Source organism: Schistocerca serialis, chromosome 6 (genome assembly GCF_023864345.2).
Source record: "Schistocerca serialis cubense isolate TAMUIC-IGC-003099 chromosome 6, iqSchSeri2.2, whole genome shotgun sequence".
Taxonomy (NCBI): Eukaryota; Metazoa; Arthropoda; class Insecta; order Orthoptera; family Acrididae; genus Schistocerca; species Schistocerca serialis.
The window spans coordinates 158,591,714-158,609,241 of NC_064643.1; the positions used below are offsets into that span (position 1 = coordinate 158,591,714).

Sequence of the window (17,528 nt, forward strand, 5' to 3'; positions counted from 1 at the left end):
TTCGAAACTGTTTTCGATATCATTACCCGTTACCAAGGTCCAGAGGTTCAAAGTTACCTTACCAAAGCGCATAAAAAATGAACGTAATATCCGTCCGAGAAGTAAATGTAGTTTTAACTGGCGCAGAGGGCAAGGGTTCTAGGATCATTGCAAGAGTTCTGAGATCACACAATCATTTAGTCTGCAGTTCTTCACGAATAAGACTTTATAGGTTAACGTAAGCGATTTTGTTACCCTTATATTATTCATACTGATATGCTTTTTAAGTGTCGAAGTACATAAACTCTCAAAATTTTACTGACCTACAGAATTAATTTTATATGAATAGCACATCTTCCTGTAACAGTGAAGAAAATAGAATCCGCCAGAAAAATGTTTCAGTCTTAGCACAAAAAGACGAATATGTACCTCTTTAAAAGACTCTGAATTAAAAGTGGGGAATCAGCTGCCTCAGTCCTGCAAACGTATTGATGATTTTTTGGGGTAAAAGAGAGTAACAGAGAGAGACAGTGATGGTGGAAGGGAGAGGAGACAGTACCAGTGGGGGAGAGAGTGAGAGAGAGAGAGAGAGAGAGAGAGAGAGAGAGAGAGAGAGGACAGTGATGGTGAAAAGAGAAAGTAGCAGTGAAAGGGAAAGAGAGATGGATGAAGACAATAGCAGTGGGAGCCAAAGAGAGGAGAAATATTGATGGTCAGTGGGAGGCACTGGTAGTAAAAAATAAAGAAAGATGGAGGAGGATGGAGAAAGAAACAGTGGGAACAAAGGAGAGAGGAGACAGTGGAAATGAAAAATACAGATGAATGGAGACCATACATAGGCTCAGGGGATCTGGACCCTCCCAGACCGGCAAGCTTCAACACGTAGGTATAGCGGAGGGCGAATCCTGCCCTGATATTTTAAACACAAGTTGGACCCCCAAAATTTGTGAGCTGCCAAGGTATGGTGAAGGAGTGGAAGTAAAGAAAGATAAGAAGAGACAGTCTATACAATGGCAGTGGGATATACTTAAACAATGAGAGACGCATACAGAGTGGTCCATTGATCGTGACTGGGCCATTATTTATTGCATTAATGTGGTATTTACAGGTAATCACGCTGTAACAGCATGTGTTCTCAGAAATGATAAGTTCACAAAGGTACCTGTATCACATTGGAACAACCGAAATAAAATGTTCAAACGTACCTACGTTCTGTACTTTAATTGAAAAAATCTACCTGTTACCAACTGTTCGTCTAAAATTGTGACCCATATGTTTGTGACTATAACAGCGCCATCTATCACAAAGTGAAAAAAGTGGTCCAACTAAAACATTTGTATTCCTTTACGTACTACACGAATATGTAATAAAAAATGGGGGTTCCTATTTAAAAAAAAACGCAGTTGATATCTGTTTGACCTATGGCAGCGCCATCTAGCGGGCCAACCATAGCGCCATCTGGTTTCCCCATTCAAGCTAGACGAGTTTCGTTCTTTGTAGTTTTTTCGTTTGATTTACCCTGTATAGATGGTGGCAATTAGAGGGAACTGCTGAAAATCAAGGCTTAACTACAAAGAGAGACTGGATAAATCAGAATGTTCTGTATTCAAAGAGTGCAAATATGTTCACATGCCAAAATTTGTGGTGAGAAAGGCTGAATAAGGATCGAGGCAACCAGTTGCTCACTTTTCTGTCAGAGTCTTTAAAGAAAAACATATTCCCCTTTTTTTTGGTGCAACAGAAGCATTTTTGCTCTGGTAGCTCACAGCTCGTGCTTCACATTGTGTAGATACGCATGTTATAATACAGAAGAAAGTATTTTTGCACTACTGTACGTTATATATTTGGTTACACTCAAAGTCAAGAACAGAAATGTAGTAACACAAAGCAATTAAGCTAGTAGACAGCATTTTCTAGTGGTACTTATCCAAGTACACGTTACCAGCATGTGGTACATTCGTAAACACAAGAGATAATGGGTTCAAACTAATTCTTACTAAAGTGAGTGACAGCACTTTCTTCCACCGACCCCCTCACATACACCACAGAAACACAACTTACAAACCATAGAACATGTAATCTGAGATTATATGATACGTAGGCGCACAAAGAACATGATATTCCTACACGATGGCTTTGTGCCATTTGGAAGACAGGACACTGTGAGTGTAGCTAAACACCAGCAAGAACAAGAAGAGAAAGAGTGACTTACTGTCAGGAGTGCCAACACCATTCTGATGCCCGTTCTCCATTGTCTCTCCTTTGTCAGGGTCGACATATCCCTTGTTTTTGAGCTGAATGAGGAGGTCCATGAAATCTTTCCTGCTGTAGTTGTTCTTCTCTCTGTAAGCGACAGTGTCTGCGACCATCTGCTGAAAATATCTGCTGACGTCTGTCGTTCCTCCTTTGACCCTACAAAAAAGATAATAATTATTTAGTATTAACGCAACGACTCCTAAAAGCAGTTCCCCCTTTCTACTGTGAAAGACGATTACTTGTCTAACATTTCCAAAATATTGTATGTAGCGGCAAATGATAGATCTACATCTACATCTACATTGATACTCCGCAAGCCACCCAACGGTGTGTGGCGGAGGGCACCCTACGTGCCACTGCCATTACCTCCCTTTCCTGTTCCAGTCGCGTATGGTTCGCGGGAAGAACGACTGTCTGAAAGCCTCCGTGCGCGCTCTAATCTCTCTAATTTTACATTCGTGATCTCCTCGGGAAGTATAAGTAGGGGGAAGCAATATATTCGATACCTCATCCAGAAACGCACCCTCTCGAAACCTGGCGAGCAAGCTACACCGCGATGCAGAGCGCCTCTCTTGCAGAGTCTGCCACTTGAGTTTATTAAACATCTCCGTAACGCTATCACGGTTACCAAATAACCCAGTGACGAAACGCGCCGCTCTTCTTTGGATCTTCTCTATCTCCTCCGTCAACCCGACCTGGTACGGATCCCACACTGATGAGCAATACTCAAGTATAGGTCGAACGAGTGTTTTGTAAGCCACCTCCTTTGTTGATGGACTACATTTTCTAAGCACTCTCCCAATGAATCTCAACCTGGTACCCGCCTTACCAACAATTAGTTTTATATGATCATTCCACTTCAAATCGTTCCGTACGCATACTCCCAGATATTTTACAGAAGTAACTGCTACCAGTGTTTGTTCCGCTATCACATAATCATACAATAAAGGATCCTTCTTTCTATGTATTCGCAATACATTACATTTGTCTATGTTAAGGGTCAGTTGCCACTCCCTGCACCAAGTGCCTATCCGCTGCAGATCTTCCTGTATTTCGCTACAATTTTCTAATGCAGCAACTTCTCTGTATACTACAGCATCATCCGCGAAAAGCCGCATGGAACTTCCGACACTATCTACTAAGTCATTTATATATATTGTGAAAAGCAATGGTCCCATAACACTCCCCTGTGGCACGCCAGAGGTTACTTTAACGTCTGTAGACGTCTCTCCATTGATAACAACATGCTGTGTTCTGTTTGCTAAAAACTCTTCAATCCAGCCACACAGCTGGTCTGATATTCCGTAGGCTCTTACTTTGTTTATCAGGCGACAGTGCGGAACTGTATCGAACGCCTTCCGGAAGTCAAGAAAAATAGCATCTACCTGGGAGCCTGTATCTAATATTTTCTGGGTCTCATGAACAAATAAGGCGAGTTGGGTCTCACACGATCGCTGTTTCCGGAATCCATGTTGATTCCTACATAGTAGATTCTGGGTTTCCAGAAATGACATGATACGCGAGCAAAAAACATGTTCTAAAATTCTACAAGAGATCGACGTAAGAGATATAGGTCTATAGTTTTGCGCATCTGCTCGACGACCCTTCTTGAAGACTGGGACTATCTGTGCTCTTTTCCAATCATTTGGAACCCTCCGTTCCTCTAGAGACTTGCGGTACACGGCTGTTAGAAGGGGGGCTAGTTCTTTCGCGTACTCTGTGTAGAATCGAATTGGTATCCCGTCAGGTCCAGTGGACTTTCCTCTATTGAGTGATTCCAGTTGCTTTTCTATTCCTTGGACACTTATTTCGATGTCAGCCATTTTTTCGTTGGTGCTGTTCCAGAAAAAATGAAGCTCCTATCAGGTTGTGATCCACAAGGAGTATGCAAACAACATGCGATGCTGACTGGTCCTAAGACGAAAATGGACTGGTGCGATGCATTCCGAATTTTCGGCCGCGAGACTGATCATGGCTGACGCAGCGTTCCTAACTCATTCTATGCTCGACGCACGTCTTGCATTAGTGGTGGATGCCAGGCGGCTATCGGCGCGGCGCTACAGTAGCGGTGAGATGACAACCATTGGTGTACTTTTCTCGAAAAACTGTCAGCATCTCAAAGAATGTGGAGCGCCTACGATCGTGAGCTTCTGGCAGTATATGAAGCAATCTAGGCGAAGAGCAAGTGCTCAAGATGTTCACGAACCATAAATCGTTGACTTTTGCTTTCAACAGCTGTTCTCCACACCAATTGAACTATCTAGAGTTCGTAGCTTAGTTCAGTACTGACATCAAGTACATTTCATGCGTCAACAGCGCGACGAGTTCAATCGACTTTTCTGCTCTGGCCCGAGCACAAAAAGAAGACTAGGAACTCCGAACGACGCTCGTCAACGACGACGTGACACTATAACAGTTGCAGCTCGTCAACATTCTGGGAGAAGATGTCAAGCTCTATTGCAACCTCTCTCGTGGACAACCTCATCTGTTTCTTTTACCAGCTTTCAGAAAATAAACTTTTTACAGCATCCAGAACTTGTGCCATCGAGGAGTATGTCCGGTTTTTCGACTCTTTCCCCAACGTTTTGTGTGAGTTGGCACGGAAAGGCACTGTCGAGGATGGACAAGGACATGTTCACAGTGCCAAAGATGTAGATGGAACAGTACGTTTTTCCCATATAAATCTAGATGCTATGCGACCACTTCCTCCATCGAACAGTCAACGCTACGTTTTCACAATGTTCAATCGTTTTACCCGTTGGCCATGGCCAATGGAAATTGGTACCATTACCGCCGAAACATTAGTCTCTACATTTGCGTCAGCGTGGTTAGCTGTGGACGGCAGTTTGAATAGGACCTGTTCGCGCAGCTTGGCAGATTTGCGGCTATGTTCCTTGAAGGCGGAATTCATGTGCTATGGAAACAGATGGACTTAGTCTCTTCCAATGGTTCTTCTTGATCTACAAACAGCTTATAAGCCCGATATTGATTCTTCGGCTGCGGTGTTGGCCTACGGAGAGACCTTGCGTCTTCCTGGCTAATTCGTCGACGCAGGTACACTGCAAACTCCCTCGCAAGACCAGACGGATTTCTTATGTCGACTGCAGAACCACGTCGCGCGCATCCATCCTCCAAAAGCTTCTGTCACGGGACGCCACTTTGTTACATGCATAAGGACCTAGATCACTGCTCGCATGTCATGCTCCTCACCGGCGGCGTAAAACCACCCTTACAATCTCTGTACACTGGCTCGTACCGTGTGTTACGGAGAAATGCGCAGACAATGGGTACCACCGCCACAGATGTCCATAGAACACCCAGCGACGCGGACAGCTCGCTGGAAAACTCAGCTGGAAAAGTCAGAATTCATCTCATATTCTTCATCTGCCTGAAGAAATGAGTAGTCATAAAAATAAATAAAAATAAAATATCACATGGCGTGTGATAATGGTGGGAGACACCATCATTGGGTTAGACTAAATCATCGGACCAATGTAGCAGCAGCCTTTAACACCAGCATTGGCTCATGCTCAGGGCTTGATAATTCTCCAGTTACACTTAGAGTTCATGGTTCAATGTTTGTTTTAACGTTGTTAGCAAATACCCTATTGAATAAGCATTAATGCATCCTGTGACCGATTTTGCAGGCAATACTTGAAACCCCAAAACACTCCTTCTGCTGCATGTCGGGCAAAGCGAAATCAACGAGGCCTCAGAAAACGAATGACAAAGCTCTCTGTCCGATCTTTCCATTGAGGTGATGGACAGAAATAGCTTAACCACCGTGTGATTTTAGCCTGAAAGAAGTTGGTGGAGCTAAGCGACCTATCACATATTTTCCACAGAGAATATCGAGGAGGGAACCCATGAAGCAAAAACACAAATTCACTATAAGGGTGCACGAAACACGGCGGGAGTGAAAGATATATACCCTCCCGATATGTTTGACAAGTATGTACTATTAGCAACCTAGTACAGTTTGTTGCTTTATACTAAGAATGACTTGTAGATTCTCATGTTTCTTACAGGCTGAGATATCCCACAACACGTTTGACGTCATAATTTTCGGCGTGGCCATTTCTGTCGTCTGAAAATGACAGATTTACTCTCCAGCGCCATTACTGAAACTTTGGATCATTACATGGAGACACTCCATACATAGTGAGGCCATTGCGGTGAGGTAGTGCGAGATTGTATAACTTAAATTTTCCAACATGTCCAGCACCTCCACATTAAGTGCACATCTTCATCTACATTTACATCCATACACCGCAAGCCACCTGACGGTGTGTGGCGGAAGGTGCTTTGAATATCTCTATATTGTTCGTGGAAAGAAAGATTGTCGGTATGCCTCTGTGTGGGCTCTAATCTCCCTGGTTTTATCCTCATGGTCTCTTCGCGAGGTATACGTAGGAGGGAGGAATATACTGCTTGACTCCTCGGTGAAGGTATGTTCTCGAAACTTCAACAAAAGCCCGTACCGAGCTACAGAGCGTGTCTCCTGCAGAGTCTTCCACTGGAGTTTATCTATCATCTCTGTAACGCTATCGCGATTACTAAATGATCCTGTAACGAAGCGCGCTGCTCTCTGTTGGATCTTCTCTAGCTCTTCTATCAACCCTATCTGGTACGGATCCCACACTGCTGAGCAGTATTCAAGGAGTGGGCGAACAAGTGTACTGTAACCTACTTCCTTTGTTTTCGGATTGCATTTCGTTAGGATTCTTCCAATGAATCTCAGTCTGGCATCTGCTTTACCGACGATCAGCTTTATATGATCATTCCATTTTAGACCACTCCTAATGCCTACTCCCAGACAATTTATGGAATTAACTGCTTCCAGTCGCTGACCTGCTGTATTGTAGCTAAATGATAAAGGATCTGTCTTTCTATGTATTCGCAGCACATTACACTTGTGTACATTGAGATTCAATTGCCATTCCCTGCACCATGCGTCAATTCGTTGCAGATCCTCCTGCATTTCAGAACAATTTTCCATTGTTACAACCTCTCGGTATGCTACAGCATCATCCGCAAAAAGCCTCAGTGAACTTCCGATGTTATCCACAAGGTCATTTATGTATATTGTAAGTAGCAACGGTCCTACGATACTCCACTGCGGCACACCTGAAATCACTCTTGCTTCGGAAGACTTCTCTCCATTGAGAATGACATGCTGCGTTCTGTTATCTAGGAACTCTTCAATCCAATCACTCAATTGGTCTCATAGTCCATATGCGCTTACTTTGTTCATCGGTAAGGGCTCTCTGAAAGTTCCTAGGTTGGAGAAAACTTTAAAATCCAGGTATGGGGAAGAAAGCATGCGGAAGTTCCTGTTCAAGGATCTGAAAAGCAGAATCAGTAGCAAGACAGCGGCCGTAAGCCAAGTTAGTGAAACGCAGAATGTTTTCTGTAACATAAATGCCCTATTGGGGTTTCAACATTCCGTCGACGAAGAGGCTCGGATTATAGGAGGACTGGGAACTAATTCAGAGGTGTCATTCTCAAGGAAGCATTCCAGCATTTGCCGAAAGCGACGTGTAGAACTCCCAGAAAACCTAAATTTGGAAGACTGAGCGGACACTTAAATACCGCTCTCTGCAGCGTGAATACAGCGTCTCACTCACTCTACCATGAGGATCTCCCATTCCCCTTACATCAAATGGATCTATTTACAGGAATTAAGTGTTGCAGGTCTCACCTTAGGTAGTTCATTAACGTTGGACTGAGGAAGGTCAGAAGGAAACCGATGGCCGTACGCGCAGAAGGCTCAAAGATCTTGCGTCCCCACTGTCGGAACTCGTGGTCAGGATTCCGCTGGCAGTTGCACTCTTGGCCGAAGGCGACGGAGGAGATGACGTCAGTGGTGAAGCGCGCAATCAGCTCGCGAACCTCCACCGACTCCCCGTGGTCCACCATCTTCCCCACTACGTCGGCCATCTCGCGTCCGCAGTCCTGGATCGTCTGTCACAGAAATACGTACCACGTCACTACCAGCGTCGGTAGCAGAACAGCTCGCTTCAGAGAACTAGCACAGCGTAAGGTTATGAACATGTTTGCAAATCTATTCATTCAAAAAATGTATCTTCAGTGTGCTGTTCACGTAGTTGAAATACAGGGTGTCCAGAAAAGGACTCCCTGATTTCAAAATTAAATTTCTCGAAAACAAAGATCGATAGAAGAATGCAGTAAACGGTATGTCTATTGTGAAAGCTGTAAGAAGTTTATACAGCAGTTTGAAATAATAGTTACAAAAGCTGCTAACAGATGGCGCTGTAGGCTGTACAGCTCATATCAGCATACATAAATGAAATAATCGTATGAAAACAATCTTTGCAATGAATCACATCACAATGTTTTCAAAATGTTCACCATTGGCACTACAGAGGTGGCGCAAACGAAGAATGAAATTCGCCATCACATTTCGTAGTGTCTCAACCGAAATGGATTCACATGTCACAGAGATCGCCAATTCAAGCTCGTCCAGCGTGGCGGGATGCTTCGGGTAGACCATGTCTTTCACTGTGCCCCACAAAAAAAAGTCACAGGGAGTCAAATCCGGCGAATATGGAGGCCAATCCATGCCTGCACCAGTAAATTTGGGATATTCCAAAGCAATGACTTGATTCCCGAAGTATTCCTCAAGAAAGCGAAACACTTGTTCGGTCCGATGTGGTCGGGCTCCATCTTGCATAAACCATTCAGTACCTGGTCGATCCTCTAACGCTTGCTGTGTGGCGACAAATTGTTCCAAAATTGCAAAGTAACGCGCACCAGTGACCGTTTCTCAAATGAAAAAAGGGCCAATAATGCCTCTTCTGCATACTGCAGCCCACACAGTAGCTTTAGGGGAATACAGGGGTTTCGCTTCACACCAATATGGCTTTTCGGAACCCCAAAATCGCCAGTTCTGCTTATTCACGTATCCATTCAGGTGGAAGTGAGCTTCATCTGTAAACCAGATGCAGCGAACATAAAATCCTTCACTATCAATCATTGTGAGCATCTGATTAGCAAAGGCAACCCTTTGTTGCACAGCTTGTATGGGTATGGCCTGGTGTGTTTGAATTTTGAATGGAAACATGTGTAGGCTCTTTCTCAGTACGGATGACATTGGATTTCGCTGAATAATTCCAGAAACTGTGGCGATATTTTCAGGCGTAACTGCGGTTTGCTTGCGGCCAACATGCCCCACTAGATCATCAGTTACACTGCCTGTTCGTAGAAATTTTGCGAAGAGCGTACGAATGGTTTTCGCATCGGGTCCTTTTGGAACATTAAATCGTGCTTGAAAACTTCGCCTTGTGGTACTCTAGCAATAGAAAAACGCGTTGTTCAATGGAGTACATGGTTTTAATCTCTTCCTTCGGTACGCTAACCTCCTTTCACGTTTCAATAGTGGAACTGATCGCTCTGGGCTTCGGATCACTATTTATACTAGGCATTACGTATGGCGATTACAGCGCCATCTGTTAGCAGCTTTTGTAACTATTATTTCAAACTGCTGTATAAACTTCTTACAGCTTTCACAATAAACATACCGTTTACTGCATTCCTCTATCGATCTTTGTTTTCGAGATATTTAATTTTGAAATCAGGGAGTCCTTTTCTGGACACCCTGTACATAACCAACACGGATCCAGAAAATATTGTTCCCATGAAGTAATGAGTGCTGTCGACAAAAGATCTCAGATCGATTCCATATTCCTAGATTTCCAGAAGACTTTTGATACTGTTCCTCACAAGCGAATATTAATCAAATTGCCTGCATGTGGAGTATCGTCTCAGTTGTGTGACTGGATTCGTGATTTCCTGTCAGAGAGGTCACAGTTCGTAGTGATGGATGGTAAATCATCGAATAGAACAGAAGTGATATCTGGCGTTCCACAAGGTAGTGCTATTCCTGATTTACATAAATGATGTAGGTGATAATCTGAGCAGCCCCCATAGATTGTTTGCAGATTATGCTGTAATTTACCGTCTAGTAAAATCATCAGACGATCAATTCCAATTACAAAATGATCTAGAGAGAATTTCTGTATGGTGCGAAAAGTGGCAAATGGCACTAAACAAAGAAAAGTGCGAGGTCATTCACATGGGAACTAAAAGAAAATTTTGGATATACGATAAATTGCACGAATCTAAGGGCTGTCAATTCGAGCCGGCCGCTGTGGCCGAGCGGTTCTAGGCGCTTCAGTCCAGAACCGCGCTGCTGCTACTGTCGCAGGTTCCAATCCTGCCTCGGGAATGGATGTGAGTGATGTCCTTAGGTCAGTTAGGTTTAAGTAGATCTAAGTCTAGGGGACTGTTGACCTCAGGTGTTAAGTCCCATAGTGCTTAGAGCCATTTGAACCATTTGTCAATTCGACTAAATACCTAGGAATTACACAATTACGGGCAACTTAAACTGGAAAGACCACGCAGATAATATTGTGGGGAAGGCGAAACAAAGACTGCGCTTTGTTGGCAGAACATTTAGAAGATGCGACAAACCCACTAAAGAAACAGCCTACATTACGCTTGTTCGTCCTCTGCTGGAATACTGCTGCGCTGTGTGGAATCCTTACCTGGTAGGACTGACGGAGGACATCGAATAAGTGCAAAGAAGGGCAGCTCGTTTCGTGTTAACGCGCAATAGGGGTGAGAGTGTCACTGGTATGATACGCGAGTTGGGGTGTAAGTCACTGAAACAAAGGCGGTTTTCTTTGCGGCGAAATCTATTTACGAAATTTCTATCACCAACTTTCTCTTCCGAATGCGAAAATATTCTGTTGACACCCACCTACGTAGGGAGAAATGATCATCATAATAAAATAAGAGAAATCAGAGCTCGAACGGAAAGCTTTAGGTGTTCCTTTTTCCCACGCGCGTTTCGAGAGTGGAATGGTAGAGAAGTAGTATGAAAATGATTCGATGAACCCTCTGGCAGGCACTTAAATGTGAATTGCAGAGCAACCATGTAGATGAAGATGAGGATGTTTGGTGAATTTCTCTGGAAAAAAAAGCAGTTGCCATCGTTCGGACAGACTATGTTGTGCCATTAACAATGGCCGAAATGCTTAGCGTTCGCAGCAGGCAACATCGAGTCTCAACACGAGAAGCATACCAAGTGTGACTGGGTTGTAATTCCCACCGCCCACCATTTCACACTTACCAACATTTAATGCACAGATCACATCATGGAGATGTAACTGAGTTTGAAATGGTTCAAATGGCTCTGAGCATTATGGGACTTAACTTCTGAGGTCATCAGTCCCCTAGAACTTAGAACTACCTAAACCCAACTAACCTAAGGACATCACACACATCCATGCCCGAGGCAGGATTCGAACCTGCGACCGTAGCAGACCCGCGGTTCCGGACTGCAGCGCCTAGAACCGCAAGGCCACAGCGGTCGGCTAACTAAGTTTATTTTCCTCATTTAACTAACAGTTCTTGATATTAAAAACGCGCAAGATATTTATGTATTAGGTTAGTGACAATATAAAAGTTGTTGGTATAAGCCGCCGGTGTGGCCGAGCGGTTCTTGGCGCTTAAGTCTGAAAGCATGCGACCGCTACGGTCGCAGCTTCGAATCCTGCCTCGGGCATGGATGTGTGTGATGTCCTTAGGTTAGTTAGGTCTAAGTAGTTCTAGTTCTAGGGGACTGATGACCTCATATGTTAAGTCCCATAGTGCTCAGAGCCATTTGAACCATCTTTGTTGGTATAATATTTCATGAAGCGTCATTCATTTTTAATACTTAGTGTTTGATGTGTTTTTAGTCAGTGTTGGAGAGCGACCTATTACACAGCTCTTTTTAATTGGCGTAGGCCAACTGGATCACAGTTGTGAAAAATATTGTAATAATAAAGCTCGTCACTGGGATGGTGTGACCATGCTAAGGAGAAGACGATAGCTTGGGCCAGTGGGAAGCAAACTACAACCATACGATTACTCTGCAATTCAGACTTATGTGCCTGACGGAGTGTTCATCGAACCACCTCCACACTATCTATTTCTCTACCTTTGCACTCTCGAACAGTGCGCGAGATTAACGAACACCAAAATGCATCCATGCAAGCGCTGATTTCTCACGTTTTATTGCGGTGATCATTTATCCCTATGTATGTGGACGGTAACAAACTATTTTTGCATTCAGAGGAGAAGTTGGTGATTGAAATTTCGCGAAAAGATCTCGTCTCAACCAAAAACGCATTTGTTTTAATGACTACCACCCCAACTCGCACGTCATATGTGACTCTCTTTCCCCTATTTCGCGATAATGCAAAGCGAATTGCGCTCCTTTAAACTTTTTAGATCCCCTCTGTTAGTTTTATTTGTTAAGGTATCCCATACCGCGCTGCAGTACTCCAGAAGAGGTCGGACAAGCGTAGTGTAGGCAGTCTCTGTAGCAGGTCTGTTACATCTTTTAAGCGTTCTGTCAATAAAACGAAGACTTCGGTTCGCCTGACTCATCATATTATCTATGTGATAGCTCCAATTGAAGTTGTTCGTTACTGTAATTCCTAGGTATTTAGTAGAATTTACGGCCGTTAAGTTTGCGTGATTTATCGTCGAACCGAATTCCTTTCAGTACTCACCCGGATGGAATCACACTTTTCATTATATAAAATCAATTACCACCTCTCGCACCACGCAGACGTATTGTCTAAATCATTTCGCAGCTGTTTTTAATCTTATGGTGACTTTATTAGACAGCTTTATCTGCAAAAAAAACGCGACAGGGCTGCTCAGATTGTCTCCTACATCCTTAATATGGACTAGGAACAGCAGAGCGCTCGTAACACTTCCTTGGGGAACACCAGATATCACTTCCGGTTTACTCGATGGCCTTCCTGCAGTTTCTTCGGATCCGTTCAGACAGGAAATTAGACATTCAGTCGCACAACTGAGACGATACAGCAAAGACAGGAATTTGATTAGACGCCGCTTCTGAGGAACGGTATCAAAAGCCTTTTGAAAATCTAGAAATGTGGACTCAATTTAAGATCCCCTGTCGACAGTACTCATTACTTCGTTTCTTGAAACATAACTAGCTCTTTAGAGCTAGCTATGTTTCCCAAGAACGATATTTTCTGAATCCGTTGTATGTGCCAATAGACCGTTACCTTAGAAGTAATTTATGAGGTTTGGACACAGTGTATGTTCTACAATCCTGCTGAAAATCGACTTTAGTGATATGGGTCTGTAATTAGTGGGATTACTCCTGTGTTCTTTCTTGGGTATTGGTGTGAGCTATGAAACTCTCTAGTCTTTAGCTACGCATTTTCCGTCGAGCGAGCGGTTTTATAGGATTGTTAAGTATGGTGCTATTCTATCAGCATACTCTGAAAGGAACGTAATCGGTGCCCAATCTGGACCGGAAGACTTGCCTTTGTTAAGTGATTTAAGCTGCTTTCCTACTCCGAAGATATCCACTTCTCAGTTATTGATGATGTTAGTTGTTCTTGATTCAGCCGGCCAGTGTGGCCGAGCTGTTCTAGGCGATTCAGTCTGGAACCGCGCCACCGCTACGGCCGCAGGTTCGAATCCTACCTCGGGCATGGATGTGTGTGATGTCCTTAGGTTAGTTAGGTTTAAGTAATTCTAGTTCTAGGGGACTGATGACCTCAGATGTTAAGTCCCATAGTGCCCAGAGCCATTTGAACCATCTTTGTTGGTATACTATTTTATGAAGCGTCATTCATTTTTAATACTTAGTGTTTGATGTGTTTTTAGTCAGTGTTGGAGAGCGAACTATTACACAGCTCTTTTTAATTGGCGTATGCCAACTGGATCACAGTTGTGAAAAATATTGTAATAATAAAGATCGTCACTGGGATGGTGTGACCATGCTAAGGAGAAGACGATAGCTGGGGCCAGTGGGAAGCAAACTACATCTACAACTATACGATTACTCTGCAATTCACACCTATGTGCCTGGCGGAGTGTTCATCGAACCACCTCCACACTATCTATTTCTCTACCTTCGCACTCTCGAACAGTGCGCGGGATTAACGAACACCAAAATACATCCATGCAAGCTGTGATTTCTCACGTTTTATTACGGTGATCATTTGAACCATTTTTTGTTCTTGATTCAAATTCTGGAATATTTACTTTGTCGTGTTTGGTGAACTCCTCTTTTGTGGCACTGCTTTCGGTAATATTACTATCTGTATCGCGCAGTGAAGTTATTGATTATGGTTCGCCGCTGCTGTATAATATCTATGGATTTTTTGTTGCAAGATAGGATTTTGTTGTGAAAACTATTGAAAACATATCGCATTGAAGTGAGCGCAAAATTTCGAGCTTGTTTAAAACGTCACTAATTCTGGAGATTTTGCATTCTTTTAAATTTGTCATGATTTTTGTCGTTGCTTTTGCTATATTGCTCTGACCTGTTTTGTGTACGATTGAGAATAATTTTCTTCTCTTATTAATTCATGCGGTACAAATCTCTCAACTGTAGTCAGTAATATTTCTCTGAATTCAACCCACACCTGATATATGCTTGTGTATTGTGTTTTGAACTGGGGACCTAGAAACGACGGAGAGGCTTCGTCCCGCCCGTACCCCTCAGTGGTTCACAACCCCACAACAGGCGGCAGCAGTCCACCCACCCAACCGCGGGCCCACACCGAACCCAGGGTTATTTGTGAGCAATCGCCGGGGATGTACTATTGCGAAGAGGTCAGGTAAGTTATCGCAACCAATTTACGAATCGAGTGGGCTCCTGAGCTAATTACTCAAAATAATTTTCGGACAAAGCATTTAGTACAATATAGGACGATGATTTATTCCTACCACCGACCTGAAATATATGTTTTCGCCTACGTGTCGAGGGCAGACTGTAGTTACCACCAACATATCTGAAATGTGATTCAAGTTTTTTTAACTGTAGATCAACAGATTCGCCTGAGTTAGGGGTCAGTAAAAGAAACCAATTATTAATTTATCCTGACAGTCAAGTATAACCTCCACTAACTCACAGGAACTATCCGCTTCAGTTCCTCTACAAAATAAAACACTACTAACAGCAACAAGCACGCCACCATCAACTGTGTATTTAATCTATCCTGTCTAAACACAGTTAGGTCCTTTGTGAAAATATCGCCTGGACTTATCTCCGGCTTTAGACAGCTTTCAGAGCCTTTAACGATTTGATCTTCATTGCTTGCTATTAGTGCTTGGACCTCTGATCCTTTCCTACCACAGCTATGACACTGATTAAGTATAATACCGACGGTTCCGAGGTGTACGCACGTCCTCTGTATGCCCTAGGCCCTTGGAGACTGGAGGCTTTTTGTAATAAGAGATGGTGGGGGCTAGGCAATGTAGGCTGCCTGTACTGATGGCAGGCGAGAGTAGACAGTGGGGCAGACTCCAGCGTATTGGCGACTTTGTGTTTAGCGTCGAAAGGGTGAGGACCTCTGTCTCCAGGACACAAGTAGTCAAGTTTGTGATTGATTTTTTGACGGAAAATGGACATGTAGGCCTACTAGTCGATTTCTGGGACTTTCAATGAGCCCATCTTGGCTTAGAATTTGTTAGAAAATGTGAACGTAGGCGGGCTTTAAAGTTTTGTAGAGAAATGTGTTAATACACATTAGCGGTTTTAAGTACTAACCGTCTGTTGTGAAGATATTTTGGGTCATCAATAAATCTGGCTGCCAGTTAAAGTGTACTGAAATAACTAGTACCACTATAACAGTTGTATTTTTAAAGGATAAATCAGTGAAACTCAAAGATATTCGTTGTGGCACTTAGCTTCTTTGTTGTAAAAAACACCAGCTACGTTTCTTTCATTAAATCGTAGTTAACAAATCTGCAAAGACATTATCAACTTGTCACCGTTTAAAAATTGAAATTGTTTTGCAGCTGTGTGCGACTGGTCACTAGAGCCAGAATGCTACGTGTTTTACGTTCGTGAGTTACTTGTATCAAAACAGGATGGTCGCTCACAAAGTGTCTGGCCTTTAAAGAATACACAAAAAAGATGCACGCGATGTGGAAAAATATTAGCGCAAGGGAAACAAAACCTTTCAAATCAGAACCCAGATAGAAGAGGAACAAAATAGGTAAACAGTTCAACTGAAGACGTAGTCGGTAAAGATCATAGTGATAGACTGAGTAGGACTACATGTACGACGGTCACTCCAAAAGAAATGTACACTGTTTTTTTTAAATCCATCTTTTATTTTACATGGTTGAAAGTTTTACTGTGTGTAGCTACATCCTATAGGAACAATATTTTCATTTCTCCTCATAATTTCCATCCCTCTCAACTGCCTTACGCCATCATGGAACCAGCGCCTGTATACCCGCACGGCAAAATTCTGGACCAACCTGTTGGAGCCACTGTTTGGCAGCGTGCACAAAGGAGTCATCATTTTCAAACCTTGTTCCACCAAGAGAGTCTTTCAGTTTCCCAAAGAGATGATTGTCACATGGAGCCAGGTGTTTCAGTGTTGTCCATCCGAGTCTTGTGATTGCTTCCATGGTTTTTTGACTGACATGTGGCCGTGTATTGTCGTGCAACAGCAAAACATCCTGATTTTGCCGATGTGGTCGAATACGACTCAGTCGAGCTTGAAGTTTCTTCAGTGTCGTCACATATGCATCAGAATTTATGGTGGTTCCACTTGGTATGATGTCCACAAGCAAGAGTCATTCGGAATCGAAAAACACGGTAGCCGTAACTTTTCCAGCAGAAGGTGTGGTTTTGAATTTTTTTCTTGAGTGAATTTGCATATGCCACTCCACTGATTGCCTCTTCGTCTCTGGTGAAAAATGATGGAGCCATGTTTCATCACCTGTCACAGTTCTTCCAAGAAATTCATCTCCACCCTTCTCGTACTGTTCCAAACGTTCGCTGCATACTGTTTTTCTTGTTCCTTTGTGAGGCACTGTCAACATCCTGGAAAAATATCCAACGTCAAGTGTAGCAGCCATCTTGAAGACATGCTGTGAAGGCCCCACTCACGGGAACAGGTTGAACTAAGTTTGAAAACAAGCGGGAAGGATGTACTACACACTGCAAAACTTTCACACATGAAAAATGAAAACTCTATTTTTACAAAAATATTGTGCATTTCTTTTGGAGTGACCCTCATAGATGATACAGTTCCAAATAATGTAACGTCGAACAATGGACAAGGATTTAAAAAAATTATCCAGCAATCGATTCAACACAAATTGTGAGCGCAATATATTTTTCAAGCTATAATCTTCTGAAAAAGAAAGGATTGAAACTTCCTCTAGCGGAAAACAGAACCAAAATCACAACCTCGTTCTCTAACATGTAATAA

At 43.1% G+C, this 17,528-nt stretch overlaps 1 protein-coding gene across 1 annotated transcript in view; it reads right to left on the reverse strand.

Annotated features, from left to right (window-relative positions):
• Window positions 1–17,528, reverse strand: part of LOC126484456 (cytochrome P450 6k1-like) — a 65,225-nt gene that overhangs the window by 23,710 nt on the left and 23,987 nt on the right. Inside the window, exons 4-5 of the mRNA XM_050107977.1 lie at window positions 7,937–8,199; window positions 2,192–2,391 (exon numbers count right to left, since the gene is read on the reverse strand). Coding sequence (XP_049963934.1) covers window positions 2,192–2,391; window positions 7,937–8,199 — 463 coding nt within the window. The remainder of the gene's footprint in view (window positions 1–2,191; window positions 2,392–7,936; window positions 8,200–17,528) is intronic.